General features: G+C 47.8%; 1 protein-coding gene across 1 annotated transcript in view; it reads right to left on the bottom strand.

The window, feature by feature from the left end:
* Positions 1-1749: 1749 nt before the first annotated feature.
* Positions 1750-15537, bottom strand: part of plek (pleckstrin) — a 77536-nt gene continuing 63748 nt past the window's right edge. Inside the window, exons 6-8 of the mRNA XM_085981631.1 lie at positions 8323-8406; positions 3220-3295; positions 1750-2426 (exon numbers count right to left, since the gene is read on the bottom strand). Of these exons, the coding sequence (XP_085837757.1) occupies positions 2287-2426; positions 3220-3295; positions 8323-8406 (300 nt within the window). The 3' untranslated portion in view covers positions 1750-2286. The remainder of the gene's footprint in view (positions 2427-3219; positions 3296-8322; positions 8407-15537) is intronic.

The following is a 15537-nucleotide window of genomic DNA, read 5'->3' as shown; positions in this document are numbered from 1 at the left end:
GGATGATCAGCCATGATCTCATTGAATGGCGGAGCAGGCTCGAGGGGCTGAATGGCCTACTCCTGCTCCTATCTTCTATATTTCTATATCCGATTCTGAGGACCAAGGTAAGACAGTATAAACGGCACCCATGCTGATGAAATAGTTGGCAGGTCAAGTAGAGATGACAGAAGCAATCTGTGAGAGAGGCTCTACCAATGAGGTGACACTGGATGGCAACTTTGCTGGAAACACTTGCAGCCTCTAGAAAGTTAAATATGTGCTGGCAATGCAGTCAGCAACAGCTTCTGCCTGAGGAAAGTGATCAAGTTGTGAGGTGGGAGCTTTTATAGTACTTTTCATGCTGTCAACTGATCAGCTGGATCAATGACCACTCAACTCCCACCTCAGGTTGACATGTAGTTCCTGAGCTGTGTGAATCCCGTAGTCATGCAGGGAAATTTGAAAGGTAGGCTTAAAAAGGCGCTTAAGGGTCTGCCAACCACCTGATAATAATTTAAATTAGGTCGCCCACCTCTGCCGTTTGGGTCACTGTCGCACTGACAAATACGCCCGAGGGAAAGGCACATGGGGGCAGGATGACAGCGGGTTCCCAACCCGCTCCAAGATATTTCAAATTTCCCACCTGACCCACCTCCAACTGTGCTCGCATGGACCCCAGAAAATTCTGGCCATGGTGATATTGTGCTCCAAGATTGGAGGAGACACAATCGAGGAAATCTGTTTGACACCATAAAGCAATTCTCAGCTGACATGGGGTGCAATTGCTGGGGATCATAGACACAATCACTGTGGGGGCAAGGAGGGGTTTGAGTGGGGCATGATTACCTCCCCCCTTCCCCAAAAAAATGTTGGCATGGTTATGTCTCCTCTAATCCTACGTCAACTCCCAGAATTGCTCCTGCTGTACCCGCAACTCTTTAAAGATAGTTGTACCTCTGTTGAAGATAACCGTGACACAACTCATCACACTTTCCTGCTGTCAAGAAAAAGCAGGAATGTGGGAAGCTAGATAAGCACTCGAGGGAGAAAGGAAAAGAAGGATATGCTAATAGCGTTTGATGAAGAGGGTTGGGAGGAGGCTCGTGCGGCGCATAAACACCAGCATGGAGTAGTTGGGTCGAATGGCCTGTTTCTGTGTTGTAAAATCTATGTAACTCTATTTAGCAATGATGGCCGGGCCGGAGGGTGGGGGGGGGGTTGTAGGTTTGAAATCAAATAAATGGAAATGGAGTATTGGGAAGAACTCTAGTAAACATAGTCAACATGAAGTCTATATGGAAGAAACATTTCATTGGGCCACTCACTAGATTAGCGTCAAATTTTGTTTGATAATTGCCCCTGAGCAGTGACTTGGGGCATTTCACTGCATTAAAGGTGCTATATAATTGCAAGTTGTTGTAGCAAAATGAAACATGACAGCTATTACACCTTTAAGAAGGTGAACAAGAGAAAAGATTTAGGACTGAGATGAGGAGAAATTTCTTCACTCAAAGGGTTGTGCATCTTTGGAATTCTCTACCCCAGAGGGCTATGGATGTTCAGTCGTTGAGTATATTCAAGACTGAGATCGATTGATTTTTGGAAACTAAGGGAATCAAGGGATACGGGGATTGGGCGGGAAGGTGGAGTTGAGGTAGAAGATCAGCCATGATCTTATTGAATGGCGGAGCAGGCTCAAAGGGGCGAATGGCCTACTCCTGCTCCTATTTCTTATGTTCTTACGTTCTTAAAATACTTCAATTAGAGTAAATGAAATGAAGTGTTTATTAATAAACTAATAAAAAGTTTTCTCAGTACAATAGTTTAGGAATGAACTTACCACAGCGCCACCAATTTTATTTTCATTAAATGCTATTCTAGCCATTTGTTCTGAATTTTACACCAAAAAAATCTTGCTGGCACCATAAGCAAACAGTGGCAACTGACTAATATCCTTCACATTAGTTTCCAGCCATATGTCTAGCAAAAATGTATGTCTAGTACATTGACGGCAGGCAGTATTAACTATAAGTATGCTGTTAACATTTGTTACAAATACTTTTAAGAAGGTTTTAGAATAAAAATGAATAAAGCATACAACAAAAAAGGAAGTGAAATACAGCTGACGACCATCTCTTAGGGATTAGAAACATTCATGAGTTACTGAGACACAATGTACATTCATTATTCATGTTGTTGATCCCAACAATAAAGGGCTTGAGATTTACTTTGAGTGCTGGTTAATGTTGTACGTTTTGAATAGCTCTGGAATATTAGCAATATAGTATTTGTTTAATTCTGCCTTTATTTTCCAGTACTTGCTGCATTTTTAATGACTTTAATCCACTCTGTGAGTTCTTCCCGTGTAGCAGCCTGTATCAGATAATGCACTTCATTCGCTGTGATGATTTCAAAGAGATTTCCTTTAACTTCAGATTTCCTTCCTGAAAAGAAATTTCTTTGTGTGAGGTATTGGTGGTCAATAGTCAATATTTTAAAAAATCAGATCAATAAGAACATATCTATAATTAAATTAATCTGTCCTCCATCTATCTGAGGCGATCTGTGGAAGTCATATCAAAGGCATTTATTACAAAATGGTGGGGGATTTATTGGCCTGTATTTTGTTCTAGACAGGCGATTGTGGTTATCAATGATAGCAAATCCATTTTCAGACACGAAAGCTAATCAAATTTTGACTCCATATGCTTCAGATTCCATTCATTTAAGGCAGTGAAACATTAACAGTTTCTATCGACAAAAACTTACATTTATATAGCGCCTTTAACTAGTAAAACATCCCAAGGCATTTACAGGAGCAATTATCATCAAAATTTAATACCATGCCACATAAGGAGATTTAGGACAGATGAGGTAGGTTTTAAGGAGCATCTTAAAGGAGGAGAGTGAGATCGAGAGGCGAAGAGGTTTAGGGAGGGATTTCCAGAGCTTGGGGCTCAGGCAGCTGAAGGCCCGACAGCCAATGGTGGAGCGATTAAAATAGGGGATATGCAAGAGGCCAGAATTGAGGTGCACAGAGATCTCAAAGGGTTGTATGGCTGGAGGAGGTTACAGAGATAGGGAGGGGGGCGAGGCTATGGAGGGATTTGAAAACGAGGATGAGAATTTTAAAATTGAGACATTGAAGCCTGAGATGAAATTACGGTTTTGAAATAACTTGATGAATTTGTAACCTGGTGTAACAATCTCCTGGGTCAGATCAGGAGGGACACTTACCATCTGGGAGATCATCCGTAGCAGTCACCACGCAGCTCCGCAGATGAATGGAACCAAGTGGCTCATCCTGCTCACTCTGTGGGGAGGGGGGAAAGCAGAGAAAAATGAGTTGATAAATTCTAACACAAAGTATGGGCCTCTTAAAGCAGCCACATGTCTTGAAGGATTTTTATTAGAGTAAACAAGGAGAAACTGTTTCCAATGGCAGAAGGGTCGGTAACCAGAGGACACAGACTTAAGATAATTGGCAAAAGAAATGAATGGGCTGAGGATTGCTCTGCCAATGTCAAAGCCATCCTGCGAAAGCTGAAACTGGTGTATTTTTGCTGGGCAGAAGAGGTTTCAGTGGTTCCGTTTTGCTCTGCAGAGACAGAGAGCCACCTGCCAATGTAAGGCATTGCACCAAGTGATCCTGTCACGGACTACGCCAGATAATGGGCTAAAGATTCAAGTGCACTGAAAAGCTGCCGGTGCCACCGCGGGCCGCAGTTAATGGCCGCTAGAATTAATCGCGCAGGCAGCACCGGTATTTTGGTGCTGCCTGCTGTTTAACATTAGCGCAGTGCTAAACCTACCGCGTAAGGCAGGTTTTCGGGCGGTAGTCTCAGCAGGAGGCCCAATGTAGCGTGGCTGTAGCATCCCTGGAGCAAGAACAGCCTTCCCTTAAAGCAAGGCTGTCATTTTAGAAAGCAGTGTCGGTCCCTTAAAGGGGAAGAGCCTTCTAAAATGAAAACAAAAATCATTTAAAAATAAGCAGTTTTCAGCCCTTGGAGCTCAGTGGACTTCTGGGAAAAAAAATTAAAAAGAATTCCCAAATTGGAGTCTTCAGCTCTTAAAGCTGAATTGTCTTCTGCACTTATAAAAAAAATGGGAAAAGTGCTTCAGCACGAACACAAATGCCTCAGCAAGCCAGAGAAGGGGCACCAAGGGTCTCACATGCAGCACTCCAGCTTTGTGCAGGGGGTCAACACTGCAAGACAGGTCCTCTACCCACAGGGGCCAGGCAGCCCTCCAGAAAGAAGGACGTGGGACCACATTACCGAGGCCATCACTGCCACTAGTGTCGCCCCCCACCACCTGGCTCCAGTGCCAAAGAAGCTTCATAACCTCAGACCAGTGGTCAAGGTCAGTGAATGCATCTTCAAAAGCTGACTCCTACCAACTGCACCACCAGCTTCACCACTTCTCAATGCACATTCAATCACTCACCTACCAATCTGTACCAAATACGAGGCACATCTCCCATTCCTAGCTTCACCTCACCCCCTTGGAGGAGACAGTTCTGGCCATTCTTGGCAGGGGCATGGCTGAGTCCTAGGCCAGCGGGCAGGGCTGAAAGGATACAAGATGCTGGTATCCTCATACATTATCCTCCTTCTTGCATGCACCTCAAGTTTTCCCACTCTCCCCTCACCATAACGCCACCGTTGTGCCTTCCTCATTTCATACACTCAAGAAATGCAGTCTGTCCAGCCAATGGTTGACCAAGAAGAGGAAGAGGAGAGTGAAGAACATGAAGAAGAAGAAACACCATCACTCAATTTGACACTCCCAGCCACCAGTTCCTCGAGGTCATCCTGCAAGGCCATTTGCAGTGTCCCCCACTGAAAGCCTTCCACCAGCCATGTTGCAGCCACTGGGGTAGCAGTGCGTGACATCAGCAGGATAGGCAAAGGCACACACAAGACAGTCACTAAGGGAATACATCAGGGTGATTGGTTGATTTCTTGATGTCATGTTGAATGGATAGGTGGATAGGCCTTGCCAGTGATGCCCACACCCCAGGAAAAATTAAAGAAATAAAGTTGGATTGAAAAGTTTGCTTTGTGGTGACTTTTATTTCAGCCTTGTGGCCAAGAGGACACTGTGATGGTCAGTAACAGAGGGAAGGTAAGTTGTGGGACAAAAGTTGAAAGGGGAATTGGGGTTGTAGTCACTGGTACCATAGGCAGATGATTCCATCCCGAATATCCCGGCGAGAAAGGGGCTGTCTGCGTTGCATCCTACCTTCTCCTTCCTCCTCTTTTGCTTCCTCCTCTTCTGTGTCTTCCTCTTCTGCATCGTCCTCTTCCCTCTACGAGTGGATGCTGGAAGTCTGAAATAAAAACAGAAAATGCTGGACATATTCAGCAGATCAGGCAGCATCTTGACCTGAGGCATGAATTCTGTTTCTCTCTCCTCAGATACTGCCTGACCTGCTGAATATTTCCAGCATTTTCTGTCTTCTCAGAGGCCCTCCTTTACCATCCAAGGCCTTGCAAGCATCCAGCAGCACACCCCGCACACTTTAAAAACTTCTAACATTTATTGCACCAAGCCACTACTTAATACGATATAAAAAATCCAGTTCAAAAGCTTAACTGCGAGCTTACCTGAAAGATGTGTGTGTCCCTTTAAATAGCGCTGACAGTGGGCAGGATTTTCATTGGGCCGTGGAGGCGGGATTGGAGGCGTGTGGGGGGTTAAAATCCCGAAATCGGGGGGGCACAAACCCATCCTGCCCCTAATCCGCCTCCATGCCAGCTTCAAAGGAGGCAGGTACCCGACCCGCACAGGGACCCGCCTCCCCGAGGCGGGAAGAGGATTAGTGCCAATTAACTGCCTGTTAACAGGTGGTTAACAGGCAGTTTTTAGCCTAATCCCTGTTTTCATTGGTGAAATGTGGGATTCCCGATGGCTCCAAACCACGCCAAGTTAGCGAGGTGGGCCGTCGGGCTGAAGGGCTTGGAGGGGTCGAGATGTCTGGTGTTCAGGTGAGTGATGGGTGCATGAGTGCAAAGGTAAGTGTGTTTGGTGTGTGTAAAGGGTTTAAAGAAGTTTTACTTACATGTACTTACCTTTACAGCCTTCCTTCCTTCAGGTCTCGGGAGTCCCTCATCTCACCGGCACAGAAAGCAGAATGGCCGTGAGCTGTCAAAAGTTGCAGCATTCAGCTTTCTGTTCCGGGGAGATCTCTAAATCATCCTGAGAGGAAGGAATTAACCTGGAGTACAGATTGTCAGTGTTTGACAGCTTCAAACAGCTTTCAAACACTGATATTTCATCTGTCAAAATGTCTTGACAGATGAAATATGAATCTGTGACGTCACCTGTTGCTGGGTGGCCCTTAATTGGCCTGCTGAGCCCGCTGGGCGGGCTCAACAAGGTCAATCAAGTCAAAATCGCGTGGGTTGGCTAGAACTCGATGGAGGCAGGAATACAACCCCGAAAGTGATAGTCCCGCCTCCTACCCGCCTCCTCAATGAAAATCCAGCCCAGTGTCTCTGTAGGTCTGCTGCATGCTTGCATTTCTGAGTGAGTTTAGGACCCAGCATTGAACTCAGCGCAAAGGTCCATGTTCGCAGAGCGCGGCATCAAGTCAGCATTGCATGACGACTGAAATCACGCTCTGCAGATTTGCATATTTAGGGCTAGCGCTGCTCACGGCAGTGCTATGGCCCTCACCAAAATGGCGGCCGCCGAGTTCCGCACCAGAGGCAGACGGAAGTGAGGCGGCCGCCATTTCTTTTCACGAATCTGGCGGTAACGGATGGCGCTAAGTACTCGAATTTTTAGCCCATGATGCTTCTGATAATTGAACAAATGGCAATTGAATTCCCTTTCATTTAACGTTGTAAAAATAATAGCTCCAAATCTGCAATTCATATTTCTCCAATGGTGCACTGTGTTTGATACAGAAATTAGGAGGCCGATAATGCAGACACTGGAACCTTAGCAACTCGTGCACTTGCCATGCCTGAACCCTGGGAGCACCGCAAGAGTCAGGGGTGATCATAATGTCAGGTGCCAGCAGTTATTAAAGGGTTGCTGCCAGCCCTTCACGTGCCAACATTTGTTTTGTTCCAATGTAATGCCTTGTGACATAGGAATGTTTTGTAGAATAAGCTGTTAGAGGCCAAATAAAAGCAGGGTCATTAACGACAGGTGGTTCTAGGAATAACATTTTATTTTTCTTAAATTTGGGCCTACCTGGAAGAATTGTTGCTCAGGTCCTCCCCCTACATTATGGGAAGGTCCCTTAATATAGATGAGCTTTGCACAGAGTCAGTGCACAGGCTCCCAGTAAACACGAGGCAGAGGTCCTGTCTGAATTTTCCAGCTTTCACTGCATCAGGCACGGAATAAGCTTTCAGACATATTATCAACCTCTATTTGTTTGGTCAGGCACACAATTACACTATGGGAACAAATGCAGAAAACTGCTGAGAATAACGCTTAATACTGCTGAAAATAATGCCTCTACTTGTACACAAGGTCACAAAAATCAAAACCTCGCACTGGGAAAACTGGCTGTGTGTATTTTATCAGTTTATAATGAACCATACTCCTTTGCAGAATGTAAAGAGGAGTCCTATGTTATATTTCAAACTGGGGGTTCTGGACCCTAAAAGGTCCACAAGGCTATTAGACTTTTGTTCATCAGGTATCAGATTTTGCTTTTCTTTTACTTAATAACATATTATTTTTATTGTGTACTGATAACAATGTTTTCTGCATTACTGGTACTGTTAACTCTTGATTAGCTGACACTGTGACCCCGATCTTAAAGGGGTTGGGAGTGGGGGAAGGGGGATACAGTGCGTACGAGCCCCGAAGTGGGCAGTGAGTCCGGGCAGTCTGGAGACATGACCGGCTGATCTTAACGGCCTGGCCGCATTTCCATAAATGTTCTCAGTGACCCAGAAACCAGCAGGTGGAAGCAGGGATTCGGGCAGCAGGAGGCCGCAGCCAGGGACCCGCGGGAACGGTCCCGTCAGTCAGGTAAGTGAGGGGGGTGGGGGGAGCTGGAGCTCTGGACGTGATCGAGAAGGGATGGGAGATGTAGTTGGGAGGTGGGGGGGGTGGCGGGAAGGCGGGTGTAGCCCAGTGGAAGGATTCCATTGGGATAGGCCGGGAAGGCAGCGGGATCAGAGGGAGTAGGTCGCTGCCCTCATTTTAACTGCATCCGCCCCACCCTCTCCCGGCCCAGTTTCTGCCAGGCTGGAGGAGTTAAATTGGACGCTGTATTTCAGAAGTTAGGGCAGTGTGGAGGCAGCAAGGTGCCAATATTTGCAGGGCATCTTCTGCAGAGTAAAGTTTGAAAACACTACACTTAAACCATACCGCAGCAGGGTCATAGTAATGCAAGTAGGCCGGATCATCTCGCAGCACAAACTTTCGGACTTTCCAGTTTTTCCTCCTGTGGCCCTGGTAAAAAAAAGATAACCATGTCAATACACTCAGTGGAGCCTTTCACAGCATATCTGTGTCCGGCGGAGCCTTCTGCAGCACAGCTGAGTCCGGTGAAAGATTCTAAAGTAGATCAGTGCTGAGTGGAACATGCTAAACATCAGCATTTCAGCGTTTCTAGGTCCAGTCAGTGTGCCAGAATTTGCTGACCAGGCCTGTACCACCTCCCACGCCCGCTCCAATTCCACTTCTACCCAGCTCTGGCTGCTAATGCACTAGACCGGGTTGCGTTTTCCTCTTCATGCCATTGCTCGTGCCCCAGCAAGTATCGTTGGGTCTCTGAGTACTGTAGGCAGGAACTCTCAAGAGAACATCAGCAATTAATGCTTGCAACTGCGCAGAAGAGCAAAGGACCCTGTCAGGTGCATTAGCAGACAGACACAGGCAGGAGCGGGACTGAGCAGGGTAGGGGGATGGATGGCAATGAATGTGAGGGGGAAGGGGTGCTTTGGGGTTGGAGAGGTAGAAGAGTGCCAGGATAAACTTTGTGGAAATAGGGAAGAGAGCCAGCTTGAATTGGGGGAGTGGAGAAAGACTGGCTAATTAGTTGTATAGTGGATCACCCAGACAGTGTCGCAGAGATGTAACACAGGTATGGTATTATACTGTCCCCCCTTTACCCCAGACTCCGTACTGATGTAACACAGGCCCAGTACTGTCATCCCTTTACCTCGGACTCTACTGATGTAACACAGGTCCAGTACTGGCGTCCCTTTACCCCGGACTCTGGACTGATGTAACACAGGCCCAGTACTGGCGTCCCTTTACCCCGGACTCTGGACTGATGTAACACAGGCCCAGTACTGGCGTCCCTTTACCCCGGACTCTGGAATGATGTAACACAGGCCCAGTACTGTCGTCCCTTTACCCCGGACTCTGGAATGATGTAACACAGGCCCAGTACCGTCCTCCCTTTACATCAGACTCTGTACTGATGTAACACAGGCCCAGTACTGTCGTCCCTTTACCCCGGACTCTGTACTGATGTTGTAGGAATGTCTAGTTCCTATCAAGAGACTGAGGTCGACTCAGGCGATCAAACAAACGATGTTTAATGTAAAACTAATTCAGTTTAACAAACAGATGCAAGAAAACTACGAATACAGGTCTAGTCAGTTCGGAGGCTCCACGAGGACTGCTTGGGCGGTCCCGTGGCTGGTGTCATGACGTCATCACGTTTTTCCCGCCGGTGGGGATCACGTGATGAATGGCGTGACATCATCGCGTTTGCCCGCGCTCTTAAAGGGACCGCGCTCTGTACATGCAAACAGTATATACAAAGATACAGACTCAGACTGTAGTTAACATATTGTTAAAGGGAATTATATACATTTGATCGGAGTCCCTTAGTGGCTCCGCCACAATGTAACACAGCCCAGTACTGTCCTCCCTTTACCCCGGACTGTACTGATGTAACACAGGCCCAGTACTGTCCTCCCTTCACCTCGGACTCTGTACTGATGTAACACAGGCCCAGTACTGTTGTCCCTTTACCCCGGACTCTGTACTGATGTAACACAGGCCCAGTACAGTCCTCCCTTTGCCTCGGACTCTACTGATGTAACAGAGGTCCAGTACTGTCGTCCCTTTACCCCGGACTCTGTACTGATATAACACAGGCCCCAGAACTGTCCTCCCTTTACCCCAGACTGTGTACTGATGTAACACAGGACCCAGTACTGTCCTCCCTTTACCTCGGACTCTACTGATGTAACACAGGCCCAGTACTGTTGTCCCTTTACCCCGGACTCTGTACTGATGTAACACAGGCCCAGTACAGTCCTCCCTTTACCTCGAACTCTACTGATGTAACAGAGGTCCAGTACTGTCGTCCCTTTACCCCGGACTCTGTACTGATATAACACAGGCCCCAGTACTGTCCTCCCTTTACCCCAGACTGTGTACTGATGTAACACAGGACCCAGTACTGTCCTCCCTTTACCTCGGACTCTACTGATGTAACACAGGCCCAGTACTGTCCTCCCTTTACCCCAGGACTCTGTACTGATGTAACACAGGCCCAGTACTGTCCTCCCTTTACCTCGGACTCTAGTGATGTAACACAGGCCCAGTACTATCCTCCCTTTACCTCAGACTCTACTGATGTAACACAGGCCCAGTACTGTCCTCCCTTTACCCCGGATTCTGTACCGATGTAACACAGGCCCAGTACTCTCCTCCCTTTACCTCAGACTCTACCGATGTAACACAGGCCCAGTACTGTCCTCCCTTTACCCCGGATTCTGTACCGATGTAACACAGGCCCAGTACTCTCCTCCCTTTACCTCAGACTCTACCGATGTAACACAGGCCCAGTACTGTCCTCCCTTTACCCCGGATTCTGTACTGATGTAACACAGGCCCAGTACTGTCCTCCATTTACCTTGGGCTCTACTGATGTAACACAGGCCCAGTACTGTCCTCCCTTTACCTCGGACTTTGTACTGATGTAATACAGGCCCCAGTACTGTCCTCCCTTTACCCCGGACTGTGTACTGATGTAACACAGGCCCCAGTACTGTCCTCCCTTTACCTCGGACTCTGTACTGATGTAACACAGGCCCAGTACCGTCCTCCCTTTACCTCAGACTCTGTACTGATGTAACACAGTCCCAGTACTGTCGTTCCTTTACCCCGGACTCTGTACTGATGTAAGGAGGTCGAACTCCAAACCATCGCTAACACCTTCACCGAAGCGTACGAGAGCATGGGCCTTACACTAAACATCCGTAAGACAAAGGTCCTCTACCAACCTGCCCCCGCCACACAGTACTGCCCCTTGATTATCAAAATCCACGACAAGGCCTTGGGCAACGTGGATCACTTTCTATACCTCGGGAGCCTACTGTCAACAAGGGCAGACATCGATCACAAAGTCCAACACCGCCTTCAGTGTGCCAGTGCAGCCTTCGGTCGCTTGAGAAAGAGAGTGTTTGAAGACCAGGACCTCAAACCCGGCACCAAGCTCATGGTCTACAGGGCAGCAGTGATACCCACTCTCCTGTATGCCTCAGAGACATGGACCATGTACAGCAGCCACCTCAAAGCACTGGAGAGGTACCACCAATGCTGTCTCTGCAAGATGCTGCAAATCCTTTGGTAGGATTGGCGCACCAACGTCAGTGTTCTCGCTCAGGCCAACATCCCCAGCATCGAAGCTTTGACCACGCTTGATCAGCTCAGACGGACAGGTCACATCGTCCGCATGCCCAACACGAGACTCCCAAAATAAACGCTCTACTCAGAGCTCCTCTACAGCAAGAGAGCCCCAGGTGGGCAGAGCAAACGCTTCAATGATGTTAAATCCGTGAATCTTTAGGTAGTGTGTCCTTCAATCAATAGACAGAGACTGCAGAGGAACAATCAACAGGTGTTTACTGGATGAGGGTTGCTCTAAAACTAACAGTACAGATCCCTACTCAGGGTTTATATACAGGTGTGGTCACTGCCGGTACTACAGTATACAGGAGCTGTAAAAAGTAGTTCTCCCCTTAAAGGTACATACAATACAATTCCTCCCCTTTTAGATTAACAGTACCATAACATTCATTTAACAATTAACACTTTTAACATGCAACATTAACTGAAAATAGTCCATTTATAAATTCAGTCTTTGGGGCGGCTTCCTGATCCTTTCTGGATAGCGCCTTTCCTGAGTGTCTTGCTCTTGGTGCGGAGGCGGTTCTGCCCCCCTGTCGTCGGTTGGTTCATCTGCTTCCGATGCTACTGTTTCTGGGGTAGATGCTACCTGTATGTCGGGTTCATCACCAGGTACGCGAGACATGGGGTGGACTCGTTCCTGTGACGCTAGGATCTGGTCGACATGGCGTCTCACAATGTTCTCCCCAACATCCACTGTGTACATTAGTGGCCCCTGCCGTGTGCATATCGTTCCTGGTTGCCATTTCTCTGTTCGGTAGTCGCGGGCCAAGACTGGTTGCCCTACATTGAAGCTCCTTGTCGGCTTCTCATTGATGTGCTGGAATTGCTTATTCTCAACATCTCTTCGTACATTTGGTCTGAGCAAATCCAGACGAGATCTCAACCTTCGGTTAAAGAACATCATGGCCGGGGTCTGGTTGGTAACTGCATGTGTCGCATTTCTGTAGTCTAAAAGGAAATTGTCCACCTTATGCTGCAGTGGAATGTTGTCATCGCACATGGCCCTTACTGCCTTTTTAAAGGTTTGTACGAACCTCTCAGCCAACCCATTTGTGGCTGGATGATACGGGGCGGATGTGTAATGCCTTACCCCATTCGTTCTCATAAATTTCCGAAACTCTTCGGACACAAACTGTGGTCTGTTATCAGAGCAAATCTGCTCTGGCAAGCCATTCCTGGCAAATGTGGTCCGTAGGACTGCAATAGTTTTCTCCGTGGTGGGGGAGGACATTTTGATCACCTCAGGCCATTTCGAGTACGTATCCATGGCTATTAAGAACATTGAGTCCATGAATGGACCAGCAAAATCAATATGCACCCGTTGCCATGGAGAGGAGGGCCGCTCCCATGGGTGTAGAGGGGCCTGTGGTGGTGCATTTTGGACCTTCTGGCATCCTGAGCAGCTCTTTGTCAGGTCCTCGATTTGCTGATCGATCCCCGGCCACCACACATAAGCCCTAGCAAGGCTTTTCATTTTCACCCCTCCCAGATGGCCTTCGTGAAGCTCATTGAGCACTCTCTCCCTTAACTTGGGTGGAATTACCACTCGGGCTCCACACATCAAGGTCCCCTGGCATACTGACAGCTGTTCTCTTCTGGATGAGAATGCTGGCAACAGTGAGGCGCCATGTGTTGGCCATCCCTTCACCGTCAAATCATATACCCGAGACAGTGTCGGGTCATTTCGGGTCTCCTTCTCTATATCCGCGTTAGTTACTGGCAAGCGTTCAATTATAGTCGAATAAAATATTTCAACAAGGTCCACTGCTAGTGCTTCCTCCGCAGTAGGCAGTGGCAGGCGTGATAGCCCATCAGAGTTTCCATGCTGTTTTGTGCCCTTCTACTCTATTTCATATTGGTTCGCCCCTAGAGAAAGGGACCATCTTTGTAGCCGTTGCGCAGTCATCACCGGAACGCCCTTCTTTGGATTAAAGATGGAGACAAGTGGTTGGTGGTCAGTCAGCAAGGTGAACTTCTGCCTGTGCAGATAGTGGTTGAACTTTTTCACTCCCCACACTAGGCTGAGGGCCTCCCTGTCAATCTGGGCGTAGTTACGCTCGGCTGAGGTTAGTGACCGAGACGCAAAGGCTACTGGCCTCTCCAAGCTGTCTGGAAATTTGTGCGACAGCACCGCTCCAATACCATAGGGTGATGCATCACACGCTAACCGAATTGGTAGTGCTGGGTTGAAATGAGCCAACACCTCTTTTGATGTGATCAATTCTTTGCACTTCTGCAAAGCTCATTTACATTTGTCATTCCACTTCCATGGTACCCCCGTTTGCAGTAGGGTGTTCAGTGGGTGTAGTACTGTAGACACATTCGGCAAGAACTTATGGTAGTAGTTCACCAGCCTGAGGAACGACCTCAGTTGTGACACATTTTCCGGTGCTGGAGCCTTGACTACTGCCTCAAACTTTTCAGGGGACTTATGTAACCCCTCTTCATCAATAATGTGGCCATAATACGAGATCTGCTTCTGGAAAAACTCGCATTTGTGGCGATTAGCTCGGAGCCCATACTCCTTCAATCTGGTGAGCACCTGCTCCAGGTTGGCGAGGTGATCACTGTCATTTTCACCCGTGACCAGGATGTCGTCCAAATAACACTGGGTCCCTGGAATCCCTTGCAGGACTTGATCCATTGCCCTTTGCCAAATAGCCAGAGCTGATGCTACCCCGAACACCAGCCGGTTGTATTGGTAGAGACCTTTGTGAGTGTTGATCGTGAGGTACTGTTTCGAGGCTTCTTCTACCTCCATTTGCAGGTACGCCTGGGCCAGATCAATCTTAGTGAAGTGTTTTCCTCCAGATAGCGAGGCGAAAATGTCTTCAATCCGCGGAAACGGATATTATACCGTGTGAAGGACTGGGTTCACTGTCACCTTAAAGTCCCCACAGATGCGAACCTTCTTTGGTTCCCCAGGCGTATTACTCAACGACCTCTTCATTACAGGAATGATGGGTGTAGCCCACTCGCTCCAGTCCACTTTGGACAGTACTCCAGAACGTTCCAAACCTTCTAGCTCTGCTTCGACGGTTGGGCGGATCGCATAAGGCACCGGTCTGGCCTTAAAAAACTTAGGGCTTGCATTTTCCTCTATTTTGATCGTCGCTGTTATGACTTATAGTGTTCCGAGTCCCTCCTGGAACACTTCTTGTGCGTCAGTTAGCATTTTTGACAGTCGTCCAGGTGTGACGTCGTCATCCTTTTCGGCATCTACCGTCAGTGCTTGTATGGCATGCCAATCTAACTGTATCTTCCGGATCCATTCACATCCTAGTAGTGGTGGTCCTCCATCTGGCAATACATATAGGTCCATTTTTGGTGTTTCCTTACCGTTGTATATCACGTTCACCCTTATTTTTCCTGTGGGGTAGACTTTTTGCCCCGTGTACGTCTTCAAGACAATCTCAATATCTCTCAAGGGTATATGTGAGAATAGCCGCTTGTAGTCCCTTCGGTTTATGACTGTTAGGGCTGATCCTGTGTCCAATTCCATTTTCACTTGGACTCTGTCTATCTTGAGCGTGACCCAGATAGTTTGGTGATCCTCCATTTTGATTACATTATGTAGTTTCAGACAACCCAGCTCCTTGCTTCCGGAGTCTGTATCACTTTTCTGTTCGTCTGAACTACTCTCCGTCACCTTATGTACCTTTTTGTACTTCTCCTGTGGAGATTTCTTGCTGCTGGTTTTCTTTCCTGACCTGCAGACTCTTGCTATGTGTCCTACTTTTCCACACTGTCTGCACACTTGGTCCTTGAACCAACAATCCTTATGGTCGTGTGTTGTTCTGCCACAGCGATAACACTTCACTGCTCCATATGACATTTCATTTGTGCCATATTCTTGCGGTCTCCGTTGTATCTCTGCAGCGCCCCGTGCGGCTGCTTCGTGTGATATTGCCATGCTGAAAGCCTTGT

Source organism: Somniosus microcephalus, chromosome 3, assembly GCF_052327205.1.
Source record: "Somniosus microcephalus isolate GS21.2 chromosome 3, FLI_Smic_1.0, whole genome shotgun sequence".
NCBI lineage: Eukaryota > Metazoa > Chordata > Chondrichthyes > Squaliformes > Somniosidae > Somniosus > Somniosus microcephalus.
This window is presented reverse-complemented; position numbering and strand designations above follow the sequence as displayed.